The sequence below is a fragment of the Arabidopsis lyrata genome, assembly GCF_000004255.2.
Source record: "Arabidopsis lyrata subsp. lyrata unplaced genomic scaffold ARALYscaffold_7, whole genome shotgun sequence".
Lineage (NCBI taxonomy): Eukaryota > Viridiplantae > Streptophyta > Magnoliopsida > Brassicales > Brassicaceae > Arabidopsis > Arabidopsis lyrata.
Genome location: NW_003302549.1, coordinates 12,202,160 through 12,215,487, shown reverse-complemented (window position 1 = coordinate 12,215,487; position 13,328 = coordinate 12,202,160). Strand labels below are relative to the sequence as shown.

The following is a 13,328-nucleotide window of genomic DNA, read 5'->3' as shown; positions in this document are numbered from 1 at the left end:
TAAATTAATAATTAATAATTTAACAAAATTTAGTTCATCAAAAATTTATTATTTCTAAATAGGGTTTTCAAAAAATATGAAAGTATAGAAATATCTTAATAAATTAATAATTTAACAAAATTTAATGCTCTTTATTTGCAATAATCTTTTCCAAAACATATTGTATTCAAATTTGTCTCTTCATAAACTACTTACCTAAAGAAAACAAAATTATCAATTTAATGAAATCTTAAAATAATAGATTACTTGACCACAAAAATATCTTAGAATAATAATTAAATCTATAACAAATAATCAAAACTGTAAAATGACTCTCCGTCAATACAACTTTGTAGAAAGTTGTAGTAGGAAAGTGGTAAAAAATATTTGACCGAGTTTCTACTAAAATATTCGTAGAAAAATATTTGTAGGAAAATTATATAACAACTTGGTAAATATTTTAATGAGGTTTTATTGATCATATTTTTTTGTCAACGATCATTTATCTAGTCTTGGATTTTGTAATTATTTCATAAAATTAATCTAGTAATTAACTGACTTGTATATAAATAACTAAAACAAAAATCTATCATTGACGAAAAAATACACCAAATAAAAGAGAAATTTATGACAAATTTGTTTTTTATTACTTCAGTTTTTGCTTATTCTGCCAAAATCAACAAGATACATTTAATAAAGGATTACCAAAAAAGCAAAAAATATGTTTTCACCATCCAACTTCCCATTTTTCCGACAATACATCTTCACCGTTCGCTAAATTCCAAAGATAAAGGCCATCAGATTTTGCGGTCCAAATGCAATTCTTCCAACCGCATCTATGGAACAGAATAACATCATCCCAAAATACCTTTACATTCATATAACCATCATCTTTGCTCATATAGCACCAAAACAAAGTTGAGTGAAGCATATTTTCTCCGAAATTCCACGAAAATCTATCTCTAAAATTCAGACTAATTTCACCTAGATCATCTTCCTTAGATTTACAATGGATAAAAAGAGTTTCACCAGTAGTCAAACCGTTAACAACCGTGACTTGCCACTCAGAAATCTTCGGGACTATGATGTCTCTCGTGGTGGTGCCGCCGACTAAGACATGATCTTGACATGTTATGGCTAGAGAAAAGCAAATTGCCAAGAAAAATTGTTTGATGCAATTCATTTTTTTTTTTTTGGGCAAGCAAAATTATTAGGAAGAAATATTTTTGTTACTTCTTTTTATAATGGAAGAGTGAAACGTAATTGCATTAATGTTATTACTTATTACATTGCGTTAATGAAAAGTCATGTGGCAAATCATTTACGTGATTGCTTGTTAATTAGAATTGAAACTGAAAGATTGGTCACATATAATGATCAAAGTAGATGATCGTGGCATAATATATTAAGACAAACAAAATAATAATTTATATTTGAATTTATTATCAACGATTCTTTTCTCCCTTTTTTTATGATAGATATACGACGTAACAATCAAATTTTTATTCTCAACCTTTTTCTTTTTAATCTTTAATTTCTCGTAATGCTAATGTAAAAGCCAATGTTCTAAAATACGCTAGGCGGTAGTCGGACGGTGGATCACCGTATAGCGCCTAACTGTATATGCGGAGTATATATATATATAATATAAATATATTATAAATATATTATAAATATATATAATATCATAAAAAATAATTGTCAAAAAAAATAAAAAGAGTCTCACGTTAAACTCCAACTCTCAAAAAAATGATAACATAATGACAACCGTATTTAGATAAGCAGCAAGTGCCGTATTGAGACGTATAACGCCGTATAATGACCGTATTTAACCGTATAACACCGTATAATGGCCGTATTGAGCCGTATAGCGCCGTATAAGTGGCCGTATTAAACCCAACCGTATTTGTTAAACGCATAGCTTAAAAATAGTACAGTGATCTGCCGTATAGCGTATAACTACCGTATATACGGCCGCCTAGGGCATATTTTAGAACACTGCTAAAAGCGGATAATCTGGCACGAAAAGTTCGTACAGAACTGCTTCATATCATATATGTAAACAGTATTTCTCATGAATGGCTCTTTTGAGCTCTAATTAATTTCGGATGACAAAAAAAAAAATCAAATTTTTATTCTTGAGCATGTGAATTAATTTTTAAAATATATTAAGTTTAAGATTTTGATTATGACCCAATAATTTGAAATCTATAATCAAACAAATTTAAATGTATCAAAATTTTACTTTTAACATTTATTTTAGTTTTAGCTTTTTCATAAACTAGATATGATTTTTGGTAATATAATTTTAGTTGTAAATCATTCATTTATCTTTTCATTGATCTAAACAGTAGTACTAAAATACTAAACCAAAACAATATTTTCCAACTATATTTCCTCCAATTAATAAACAAATACCATACGCAGCGTTTTGAAGCGAACGTCTCTTAATCGTTAATTTCCTGATTTCGGCTTCACCATTTTTTTTTTTTTTTCCTGATAAAAATTTTTAGCTTCACCACCATGTTCGTTTGGGTTTTTTGAACATTTGATGAATCGTTGCTTCTGAGATCTCGACGAAGATAAAAGCTCTTCGGCTACTGCAGGTTAATTTCAATTTCGAATTTTTGTATCACCAATCTCCTTGCGAATGAGGTCTTGTAAACCCTAAATCCAGTTTTGAACCTCTTATCTCTCTTCACCACTAGCTCTCTTTCGCTATCCACTAATTCTAGCGTTTTGCATCAGTATTCCTCTCTGCTTCCATTTATGTGATTGCCATAATGCCGTTGCTTATTTCGTTTTCGTTTTACTCTGGTTCTAGGTTTCGAGCTCACTCTGCTAGAAAACCCTAAAAATTTGATTTTGTGAACTTCCCGTGGTAAATTTGAAAGGGCGATATCTCAGAACCCCTACCAAGGTCAAATTCTTGATTAGAGCAGACTTGATTTTTGAGGTGAGAAGCTTAGGTAAAAGTTTTGTTAAGTTTGCGTTGGAATTTGGGAGTTTTGTTAGATAGTGGTACATTGGAGGTTGATATTCGGTGTAAGGAATAAGAAGATAGATATGGATGGTACGGGGAGGAAATCTGGTTCCAAGAGAGGATCTAAGGTTTTTCAGTTTGACGATGATGCTGATGATGATGAACCTATTGGATCTCTCTTAGAGATTATGAAGAATAAAAGTTCCAAGAAGGATAAGGTTGAGACAGAAAGTACTGGTAAACAGAGGCAGAAACAGGTTGTGGAAAAGAAGCTGAGTGCTTTGGACAAAAATTCTGAAGATATGGATGACACCTTAGCCAGTTTTAGGAAGAGATTGAAGGGCAACAAGAAAGGTGTTGGATCAGGAACTCCTAGAATTAGGAACCACGAGGGTGTTCCTCCTATTGATACTGTAGCAAATTCTAATTTGAAACCAATTGAGGAAGGCAACACAAACAAGGTGCAGAGTGTATTACTTAGGGAAGGTTTGAATAGCTTATATGTCAAGAAGATGGTTGATTCAACAGTAGATTCTGGCACGAATAATAAAAGAGTGGATTGCATCTCCGAAAATGGTGCTTCTAATTCTATTCAAAAGTGTGCTTCAGAAACTGGAACCCTCCTGCATAAGTTTTATGGTAAAGATGAGGCAGCCTCTCCCGGTCATGAAAAAGTAGAAACAGTATCCAGGGAGAAGGAAGCAGATGTCTTTCATCAAATTACAGAGGAGGAATCCGAGCGACCAATGTCGGAGAAGGCCCTGGAGCTATCCAGGGTGTCTGTTCCCATGCCAGATGTCCATGGCGAAGTTTATTGTCCTACTGATAGAAAAGAAGTTGCAGTTATTGCTCCTGATCAGCACATACACCTGGGAGAGCCAGCTTCAGAGTCCGGTTATTACCGAGAGAAGAATTTAGTTATGTGTGATTGTGGTATCCAAGTTAATTTTGAGGATCATTCCTTTGAGTCTACTACCCATGTTACTCTCTGTCATAAGTGCAAGTATTCTTCACACCATAATGCTTCTAATGGTGGTGGTATTCAAGTTAATACTCTTGAAGATGGAACTGCTCAAGCTTCCCCGGTTTCTATAATTCCCTGCGAAGATGAAAATTTCCGAGGGGATGCAATTTCATTACCTAATTCTAGGAAGCTATCCACCTTGCAACGCCCAGAGCGTATTGCTAAAAAGCGCAAGCTTGGAAACATGGTGTATGAAGGAGACATGAAATGGGAGAATGAGCAAGGCTTTCTTGATTGTCAAAGTGACAAGTCCTTTAAGGGAAGTGACAAGTGTGATTTTGTTCCATCTATTTCCAAGGACATTGAAATTGGTAGAGCAGCTGCGGTGACAGCTGGACTTAAAGCCCAGTCAGTAAGTCCAATTGAGAAGATTATACTGAAAGAGGTCTTGAAGCGCAAAGGTAGCCATCAGGAGTACCTAGTTTGCAGGTTAGTTTCCTTTTTGTGGCTGTTACGTATTCAAATGCGTGGTTTCAGTGTTTCTTATCTTGTATAGAATGTATTTTTCTTACGATCTTATAAGAAGGGTGTACCTTAAGATGTCAATCCCATTTTCGGCTTCTTCATTTGTTGGAAACCTTGAATACTTACTGTACTGTATGTTTGCAATGAAATTAAAGAATTTTTAAGTTGGTTTTTGTCCATTTTGTGTTCACCAGTTTTACTTGGAACAGTTTTGATATTCTAAATATTATTGTTTTGTGTTTCATTCGTTCTCTTGAAGATCTTAACTCCGCTTTTTTTGATGTACCAGAACTGATATCTGTATTGATACAGGAATTCTATCTTAGGCCTGTGGAGTAAAAATGTCAGCCGAATCTTACCTGTCACTGAGTGTGGTGTTACCGGTGGCCCTTCTGAGAATGAATTGCCTTCAGCTTCCCTTATCAGAGAAGTCTATAAGTTTCTTGATCAGAGAGTAAGTCTGTGCTGTTGCTTTATTTGTGTGGTTCTCCTGTCTTCTATTAATTCTTCGTTTTTGATTTTTTTTTTCTTAAGTTTGCTTTTAATTTGTATGCATTATTGAAAAGAGAATGAGTGCTGTTTCTTATAGACCGCATGTGAAATGGTGTTTTTTTACAGGGTTATATAAATGCTGGAATTTCATCTGTGAAGGGGAAGGCGGGATCTTTGACTAATCAAGACTATGATCTCCTCCAGGGGAGAAAGCTTGAAGAAAGTTCTATGGCTTCTGTTGCAGATTCTGAAGAGGGAGTTGCTTTTATCCTTGGTCAGGTCAAAGCCGTTGAATCAACTAGTGAGGGTAAGAAATGTGCTTTCCAAAATGATGAAAGGGACTTGGTAGGATGTGCGACCTCGGAAATGTTGGAATCTACCAGCAAAACATGTGAAGCAAGCATTATTGATGATTGCAAACATTCTGTGAGCATAAATGCTTTACAGGATGGTACTGCATCTAATGTTGAAAAGCATCCTGAAACTTTTTCAGTAGCTAAGCCTGCTTTGTCTAGCACACTTTCCTCTGCAAATAGTAATCAAATGATAGGAAGGGACTGTGTTCCATGTGAGGTTAAAGATGAGAAGAAAGTTATAGTTATTGGAGCTGGTCCTGCGGGATTAACTGCAGCACGTCATTTACAGCGCCAGGGTTTTTCTGTAACCGTTCTTGAGGCAAGGAGTAGAGTAGGTGGTCGTGTATTTACAGACCGGTCGTCTCTTTCAGTTCCTGTGGATCTTGGGGCTAGCATAATTACTGGCATTGAGGCTGATGTGCCATCTGAAAGAATGCCAGATCCTTCGGTATTGGTCTGTAACCAATTAGGTCTGGAGTTGAGCGTGTTGCATGGATTCTGTCCTCTTTATGATACTGTAACAGGGAAAAAGGTTCCTGCAGAATTAGATGATGCTCTACAAGCAGAGTTCAACAGTCTAATTGACGATGTGGATTTGCTTGTTGAGGAAATAGGCAAGGAAAGAGCAAATAAAATGTCTCTTGAGGATGGTCTAGAATATGGCCTTCAACGGTTGAGAATGCCACATGACAAGGTGAACATTGACAAAATTGAGCTTGCCAATTCAAGCTCAAAAACAGGCATCCGTGGTCCCTTTACGCAAGATGAAAGCTGGAAAGATGATTTTTTGAATCCTTTGGAGCGAAGAGTTATGAATTGGCATTTTGCTCACACAGAATATGGTTGCGCTGCTGTCCTCAAGGAAGTTTCGCTTCCTCATTGGAATCAAGATGAGTTTTATGGCGGATTTGGAGGGCCACATGCTATGATTAAAGGTGGTTATAGCCGAGTTGTTGAGTCGCTTGCAGAAGGACTTGACATTCACTTAAACAAAATAGTTTCTGAGGTATCTTATGCCTCTGATGTATCTGCCATGCATAACAGCAAGCATAAAGTCAGAGTTAGTACATCAAATGGCTGTGAGTATCTTGGAGATGCTGTTCTGGTAACTGTTCCTCTTGGATGCTTGAAAGCAGAAACTATTAAATTTTCACCACCCTTGCCGGACTGGAAATATGCGTCAATCAAACAACTTGGTTTTGGAGTTCTAAATAAAGTTGTGTTGGAGTTCCCAGAGGTATTTTGGGATGATAGTGTTGATTATTTTGGGGCAACTGCTGAGGAAACAGATCTAAGAGGTGAGTGCTTTATGTTTTGGAATGTCAAAAAAACTGTTGGTGCTCCTGTCCTGATAGCTTTGGTGGTTGGGAAGGCTGCTTTTGAATATACAAACAAGAGTACGTCTGAGCACGTGAACCATGCAATGATGGTTCTTCGGAAGCTTTTTGGTGGGGATCTGGTTCCTGATCCTGTTGCCTCGGTAGTTACTGACTGGGGCACTGATCCTTACAGTTATGGTGCCTACTCATATGTTGCTATTGGTGCTTCTGGTGAAGATTATGACGTATTGGGAAGGCCTGTTCAGAATTGTTTGTTTTTTGCTGGTGAGGCAACATGCAAAGAGCATCCTGACACTGTTGGTGGTGCAATGATGACTGGAGTCCGAGAAGCTGTGCGTATAATTGATATACTTAGAAGTGGAAATGATTACACATCCGAAATAGAAACACTTGAAAAAGCGCAGAGGAAATCTGTACCTGTGAGGGATGAAGTCAGAGACCTAATAAAGAGGCTGGAAGTTGTTGAGCTTTCTAATGTGCTAGCCAGGCAATCATTGCTACGGAACATGTTCTTCTCTGCTAAAACAACTGTCGGGCGTTTGCATTTAGCCAAGGAGTTGCTTAACCTACCTGGTGAAACCTTGAAATCCTTTGCAGGTACAAAAGAAGGGCTTGCAGTGCTGAACTCTTGGATCCTGGTAAGCTCAGTGAGATAGTTTTTTGTACCAAAGCACAGAATACAACTTATCTGTTTGTTCCATGAATTTCTATTGGCTTTTTTACAAATTCTTACTTATTTAAAATTTTCTGTTAGGATTCGATGGGGAAGAATGGAACCCAGCTTTTACGTCACTGTGTACATATTCTTGTTCGAGTTACGAGTGATCTCTTTGCCGTGAGGCTCTCAGGTATTGATTTTTCTTCCAAGTGCACTTTTTGTCCCAACCTCATATATCACATGCAATCCAGTTCTGTCTTAAGACTCGATATCATGTGCTATCGGTTTCGTCATTTCAGCCCTGTTTAATTTTCTCTAAGTTGGTTACGTTCCACTTGCTGATGCAGGCATTGGGAAGACTGTGAAAGAAAAGGTTTGTGCACACACGAGCCGTGATATCCGTGCCATTGCAAGTCAGCTTGTTAATGTGTGGCTGGAACTATACCGGAAAGAAAAAGTAAATAGTGGAAAGAAATCATTGAGACAAGCGAATACAACAAACACCTCTAGAATAAGAAGAAAACTGAATAGTCCGGACACAGACAGTAAGGGAAAGCTGAGCAATGGCAACGATGTGAAAACAGATGAAGAGCTTGAGGACAACCAGCTACCTATGTCAGAGGAAGAGAAGGCTGTCTTTGCTGAAGCTGAGGCGGCTCGTGCAGCAGCAGAAGCAGCTGCAAAGGCAAGTGTTTTTTTTTTAATCTTTAAATTAGTGAAAGGCATTGATGGATGCTTGCTGAATGTGTTTGTTTTCTCTGAGGAGGGTAATTTGCTTTCATATTAAGTCAACTCTTTATTTATTTGTTTGTTAAGAACAAATTATATGTTTCTGTCTTGCAGGCATTTTCTGAGGCCTATCATAATACTTCATTGCAGCTTCCTAAGATTCCCTCGTTTCATAAGTTTGCCAGGCGAGAGCAGTATGCAAAGATGGACGAATCTGATTTCAGGAAAAAGTTTCCTGGCAATGTCTTAGGAAGACAAGATTGTATGTCAGAGATAGACTCGAGGAACTGCAAAGTTCGGGACTGGTATGATTTTCCTGCCTCCTGCCTTGACCTTGACAATTCAAGGATTCCAGTTGATAACTATTCACAGCGTAGCCATTCAAATGAGCTTGTATCTCATTCGAAGTTCAGAGAATGTTCTGGAGAAAGTGTGGCTGCGGATACCAGTTTCTTAACGGGGGCATGGGTTGATACTGGTGGTAGTAGCGATGGTTTCAAGGATTCTCAGGCTATAGATAGATGGCAATCTCAAGCTGCTGCTGCTGATCCTGAATTTTTCAATCGTACTTTGCATATTAAGGATGAAGAAGATTCGATTGCTTGTTCGACAGGCCCTCCTAGTTGGAAGCATGACCAACGAGCGAATGAATGTTCTGTGTCACAGGTTACAGTGAATAAAGAGCCACATAAAAATCATATCCGAAGTGCAGATCGTTTGAAACAGGGGGTTGTAGATTTTGTTGCATCGTTGCTTATGGCTCCGTATAGAGCAAAAAAAATTGACAGAGATGTATACAAGTCAATTATGAAGAAGACAGCAACAAAGGTTTGTGACTTTGTGGTTTTCTACTCTTCAAAATTCTTCAACTACTATATTGCGATTCTTGGTTCTACCTGAATTTAGAAAAAGAGTCTTCTGAAACTCTTAGGCATTTATCAGGTTATGCAACATACAACAGATGTGGAGAAAGCTATGGCTGTTACACAGTTCCTCGACTCAAAGCGGAAAAACAAGGTTTGTAAAAGCTCCAAAAGTTTCAGAGTTTCTTTTTGCCACAGTTATTGTTTCTTAAGTTTCTAGTTTATCCCTCTCTCTGGTGTCGGCAAAAATGTCAATTTAGATAATCTTGGTCACAGGTTCTCATAGCAAATATCACTAAATAGTTGAATCTATTTTAGAAGAGTTTCTAATTGATTGTCACTTCATTTGATTAATATATATGTAATATGCAGATTCGTGACTTTGTGGACAAACAAGTTGACAAGTACATGGCGATAGCTCAAGTTCCAAAACCTTGATGGTCATTGGGATCTATAGTAACGGCCAATGGTTGTTGAGTTGGTATCCGCTGGGATGGCAATGCTCCTTTGTAGAAACCACATATCAGGAAGCTTATGAAGCAGACGGTCTGATGTAGAAGAGACTTTTCCCATGATTTTACATACCAAAGCATTGGCAGAGACGAGTTTTTGGCATTACCAGATATGATGGAGAATTTGGTCTTGCTATATTGCTTGGTATGGGTGAAGCATCTTCTCTCCTCTTCCTGGGGGGCAATGTTCTGAGGACTTTCTGATCAAGATTTTATGTCAAGTGGATGTGTCTTTCATCAGTTATCCCCTCGGATGATGCATGTTCTCAACTTACGCTGATTTGTTTTAGTAATTGTATAGAGCTTAAGATTTAGTGTTAACCCCCATTAGACAAAATCCTACTTTCAGGTATCTGAATTCATTTCTTGAGATTCATGTAATTTCTGGAACCCAAGAGAAAAAGCTTTTCACTTTCTAATGCCAATGATAATATAGATTGAGTCAAAGAATGCCAATATGATATTGTTATGTTCTGATTTGCCTATACTAACAGCAGCCATACCTCCTTTGGTAAGTTCGTTCCCTATCTCTCTGAAGGGGAAATCTTGGATACCACAGCTGCAGGTGTTTCACTTTCACTCTTGCAGGTAAAGGTGGATCGTCAAACACTGGAAAGTAACGATTGGTTAAGCTCCCAAGCATTTCAGTATTTTGATGTTCTTCTGGTGTCTCAAGACTTACAAGTAGCTTGTGGTGTCTCAAGACTTACAAGACGCACTGCAATGACGCAGGTTATTTGCTTTGTATGTGTTTCTTCTGCATTCTTTTAATGATGGCTTTGTTAGCAATGTGGCTGAAAGTTTGATGCTGGCTTTTCAGGTGAGGAAACTTAGCCTTGGCTGAATTCACTTTCACCCATGTTGGTGAGGAGCTGGAATCTTTTTAATCGAAGCTGTTTAGATAGATACCTTGGTTCAAGAATCACTCTGCTTGTTGATGGGAGGTACATATATACTTGCATATTTAAAAAAATTGTCAATTGGATTTACATTTGATCAAGGATCGTATTTATGATGCTTCTATCATCAATTCAGTTGCTGCTGTGTTTAATCGTCGGGTCTGGTATTTGCACTGTATTCTCTGAATGTTTTCATGGTTTAAATCGGAGAATCATATGCCATTGGTCATTCCATAATATTGCCATTTCAAATAGTGAAATAGATGAGCATACGGGTTTGCAAGGACCATCCCCTTCCTTGATATTGAGCCATCCTTAACCTTTACGACTGTTAATCTCAAATATCTTTTACTCATCGTAACATCTCTATGATTATGATTTTTGTTTAAAGCAAATGGAAGCATTATTGAAACTTTAAAGCATTCTGCTACTGAAAACATTGGGACTAGAACTCATCCAGTTTATTTATTTATTAATCGTTTGTGTCTATTGAATTTTCACAGCCAATGTCTTGTTTTCTTTTGTCGTAAACAATAATCATGACAAACTATTGTGAAACCACTGTGTCGTGGCAATTGGCATCCACACTCACATTAGCGTAAAGTTAGTAGAGAAGAGCATCGAGGTTTCGTTTACCCTCAGGACCTTTAGAGTACCAGGAAGAAACATATTGACCATACACAACTTCCTTGTAAGACGGTGGGGATAGTTGAGAAACTGGTGCTATCCTTGCCGTCTTGGAAGGATCATGAAAGGTAGCGACTGATAACCGCGCCTGATTCGCATTAGTTACGGCTCTATGTTGAGCACTTTTGTATAACCCATTGGTTATGATCTGCACAATGATAAAAGGAGCATGTCAGAATCTTCTCTACTCTAGCTTGCATTGTCTATGAGACCTCAAAGAGAGAATAGAAACCTCAGTTTGATCGGCTATAAGAACGAGAATAGCATGAGAGTTAGGAGGAACAGTGAGCCATTGAGCATCCTTGTAAAGCTGAAGACCTCCAACATCATCTTGAATCAAGAGAGTAATGGCACCCATATCGGAATGAGACTGAAGACCAAGAGTGAGCTCAGGCTGAGGACAAGGAGGGTAATAACTCACAGTGATGTTCTGATAAATTTCACCAACAGCTTCTTCGATAGATGAACCAGGAAGACCCAAACTCTCTGAGATTAGCTCTAATAGCATCTGAGCTAGTTTCTTCATCTCATCACCATATTCTCCAACAACTTGTCTACCAATCGAATCAAATCAATTAATTGAGAGAGATGAAACATTTTGTCAGAACTAAGAGATGAATCAAAGCAGAAACCTGTAGTCAGGAGGATGAATCGGCCAACGAGAAGGGTTGCGGCGGGAGAGAGGAAACGTGTGATGATCAAAGTAATCTCTCCAATCCAAAACGACGTCGTCTTTAGCACCAAGCAACATCCGGCTACCGTAACCTTCCGACGCGGCGGAGGTAGAGTCGCAAGCGTATCGTAGCTTCTCTTCCATGGGAGAGTCTTGAAAGAAAGAGAGACCTAAAGACCTCATCCGATCAAGTAGATGGATCGGAACACCATGGTTGATTACGTGAAAAGCTCCCCAGTTGCGACAAGCGTCACCGATTGCTTCTCTAGCGGAATTAGAGCTCGAGAGATCGACGGTTGGGATGGAAGCTGCATCGCCGGAGTAATGGAGATGAGGTCGAGCTTCCGGTGGCTGAATGTACTGGGAAGGAACCTCCGGTAAGTTGCCTTTAACAATCAGTTCCACTCTCGACGCTGTTTCCATGGATGATCTGATCTACACGAAGATCTGAAATTTAAGAGGAGAATTATATTTATCAAAAAAAAAACAAATTTACATTATAAAAATAATGCTGACGTGGCACTCTAATTATATATATAGACACTAGAAGTAACAAAGGGTTTTTTTTTTTTTGCCGTCTAATATGTTTTATTAAAAATAAGAACCGTATTGAAAGTGAAAAACAGAACATGCCATCATAAGAAACAGAACTCCACAAAACAGAGTATAAATGATTATGAAAGACTTCCAAACTATGTCATCTCCTCTTCTCCTCTTCAATACGTAAAAATAGCCAAAACGGATCGCCACTAGCTAAATAAGATTGGCCCCGTCCATCACTTGTGACACTTGCAGCAATAGCTCTTGCGATCGTATTAACTTTTGTAGAAGACACCTTAAACACAATTTTACCAAAGCTTGATATTAGCCGATGTATCTTGTCAAGGAAGGAGTGATACCTTGGCCAATTTGATGGGTCAATAATGGCATCAATAGCAGCATGACAATCAGACCATATCTCAATGTTATCCAAATGCAAGTCAGAAAGACTATGTAGAACCCAAAGAATCCCTCTTAATTCCGCAGCGATACGATTTGAAGCGGGTAGAAACATTTCTCGCGCATGGAAAACTGCATCTCCTTGGTGATTCCTTACCATCCAAGCTCCACCACACATATGAGACTCATTTAACCAAGAGACATGAAGATTACACTTAAGAAAGTAAATGGGAGGTTTAACCCATCTGGTCTCACGGCGAGCATTCAAACCAATACCAAGAGGAGGCTGCGGTTGTGTCTCCTTTAACTTATTCCACAGTTCCGCTTCTTCTATTGCATGAACTACCAATGCATTCAAATCACATTGTTTCCCAGCATATAAAACTTTATTGCGGTGCTTCCATATTCCCCACAAAATCCACGGGATCGCCATACGTATAGAGAGTGAAACACTATCATTACTCATAACTTTCAACAAAAATGCTAGATTGTCATTAGTTGAATCTGTAAACCCGTGAGAAGGTAAGGGAATGTTGGCAATCTCCCAAACTTCTCGCGCCGGCCAACAGTTAAAAAGAACATGGCTGATGGATTCTAAATCATTTTGACAAAGAGAACATTGAAGAACAGAATTCATACCATGAGCCTGAAGACAAACCGAGACTGCTAAAGCACCAGATAAAGCTCTCCATAAAAACATTTTGATATTAGGAATAGTCTTAATCGCCC

The 13,328-nt window shown here is 38.0% G+C and overlaps 4 protein-coding genes across 4 annotated transcripts; 1 reads left to right on the top strand and 3 right to left on the bottom strand.

The window, feature by feature from the left end:
• Positions 1-456: 456 nt before the first annotated feature.
• LOC9306237 (S-protein homolog 1) lies at positions 457-1,458 on the bottom strand. Its single transcript, XM_002868097.2, has one exon. It carries the CDS (start codon positions 1,160-1,162, stop codon positions 707-709), a length of 456 nt encoding a protein of 151 aa, XP_002868143.1. The 5' UTR covers positions 1,163-1,458; the 3' UTR covers positions 457-706.
• Positions 1,459-2,451: 993 nt separating this feature from the next.
• On the top strand, positions 2,452-10,529 carry LOC9304215 (lysine-specific histone demethylase 1 homolog 3). The gene is made up of 10 exons (XM_021018300.1): positions 2,452-2,585; positions 2,804-4,415; positions 4,764-4,905; positions 5,070-7,277; positions 7,394-7,487; positions 7,645-7,982; positions 8,141-8,854; positions 8,969-9,043; positions 9,262-10,133; positions 10,222-10,529. Exons 2-9 carry the CDS (start codon positions 3,046-3,048, stop codon positions 9,325-9,327), a joined length of 5,007 nt encoding a protein of 1,668 aa, XP_020873959.1. The 5' UTR covers positions 2,452-2,585; positions 2,804-3,045; the 3' UTR covers positions 9,328-10,133; positions 10,222-10,529.
• A 210-nt stretch (positions 10,530-10,739) lies between these two features.
• LOC9304214 (probable 2-oxoglutarate-dependent dioxygenase ANS) lies at positions 10,740-12,126 on the bottom strand. Its single transcript, XM_002868096.2, has 3 exons — positions 11,620-12,126; positions 11,220-11,541; positions 10,740-11,135 (listed from the first exon to the last, which is right to left on the bottom strand). Exons 1-3 carry the CDS (start codon positions 12,081-12,083, stop codon positions 10,905-10,907), a joined length of 1,017 nt encoding a protein of 338 aa, XP_002868142.1. The 5' UTR covers positions 12,084-12,126; the 3' UTR covers positions 10,740-10,904.
• A 231-nt stretch (positions 12,127-12,357) lies between these two features.
• LOC110226215 lies at positions 12,358-13,065 on the bottom strand. Its single transcript, XM_021016988.1, has one exon. The coding sequence runs from the start codon at positions 13,063-13,065 to the stop codon at positions 12,358-12,360; it is 708 nt and encodes a 235-aa protein (XP_020872647.1).
• Between the last annotated feature and the right edge of the window lie 263 nt (positions 13,066-13,328).

Bases quoted from the DNA above. Each gene is read 5' to 3' on its own strand.
- LOC9306237 (XM_002868097.2), bottom strand. From the start codon at position 1,162: ATGAATTGCATCAAACAATTTTTCTTGGCAATTTGCTTTTCTCTAGCC.
- LOC9304215 (XM_021018300.1), top strand. From the start codon at position 3,046: ATGGATGGTACGGGGAGGAAATCTGGTTCCAAGAGAGGATCTAAGGTT. The intron at 4,906-5,069 runs GTAAGTCTGTGC...GTTTTTTTACAG, and splicing joins ATAAGTTTCTTGATCAGAGA to GGTTATATAAATGCTGGAAT. The intron at 8,855-8,968 runs GTTTGTGACTTT...GGCATTTATCAG, and splicing joins TGAAGAAGACAGCAACAAAG to GTTATGCAACATACAACAGA.
- LOC9304214 (XM_002868096.2), bottom strand. From the start codon at position 12,083: ATGGAAACAGCGTCGAGAGTGGAACTGATTGTTAAAGGCAACTTACCG. The intron at 11,542-11,619 runs GTTTCTGCTTTG...TTCGATTGGTAG, and splicing joins ATTCATCCTCCTGACTACAG to ACAAGTTGTTGGAGAATATG. The intron at 11,136-11,219 runs GTTTCTATTCTC...ATCATTGTGCAG, and splicing joins TTATAGCCGATCAAACTGAG to ATCATAACCAATGGGTTATA.
- LOC110226215 (XM_021016988.1), bottom strand. From the start codon at position 13,065: ATGAGTAATGATAGTGTTTCACTCTCTATACGTATGGCGATCCCGTGG.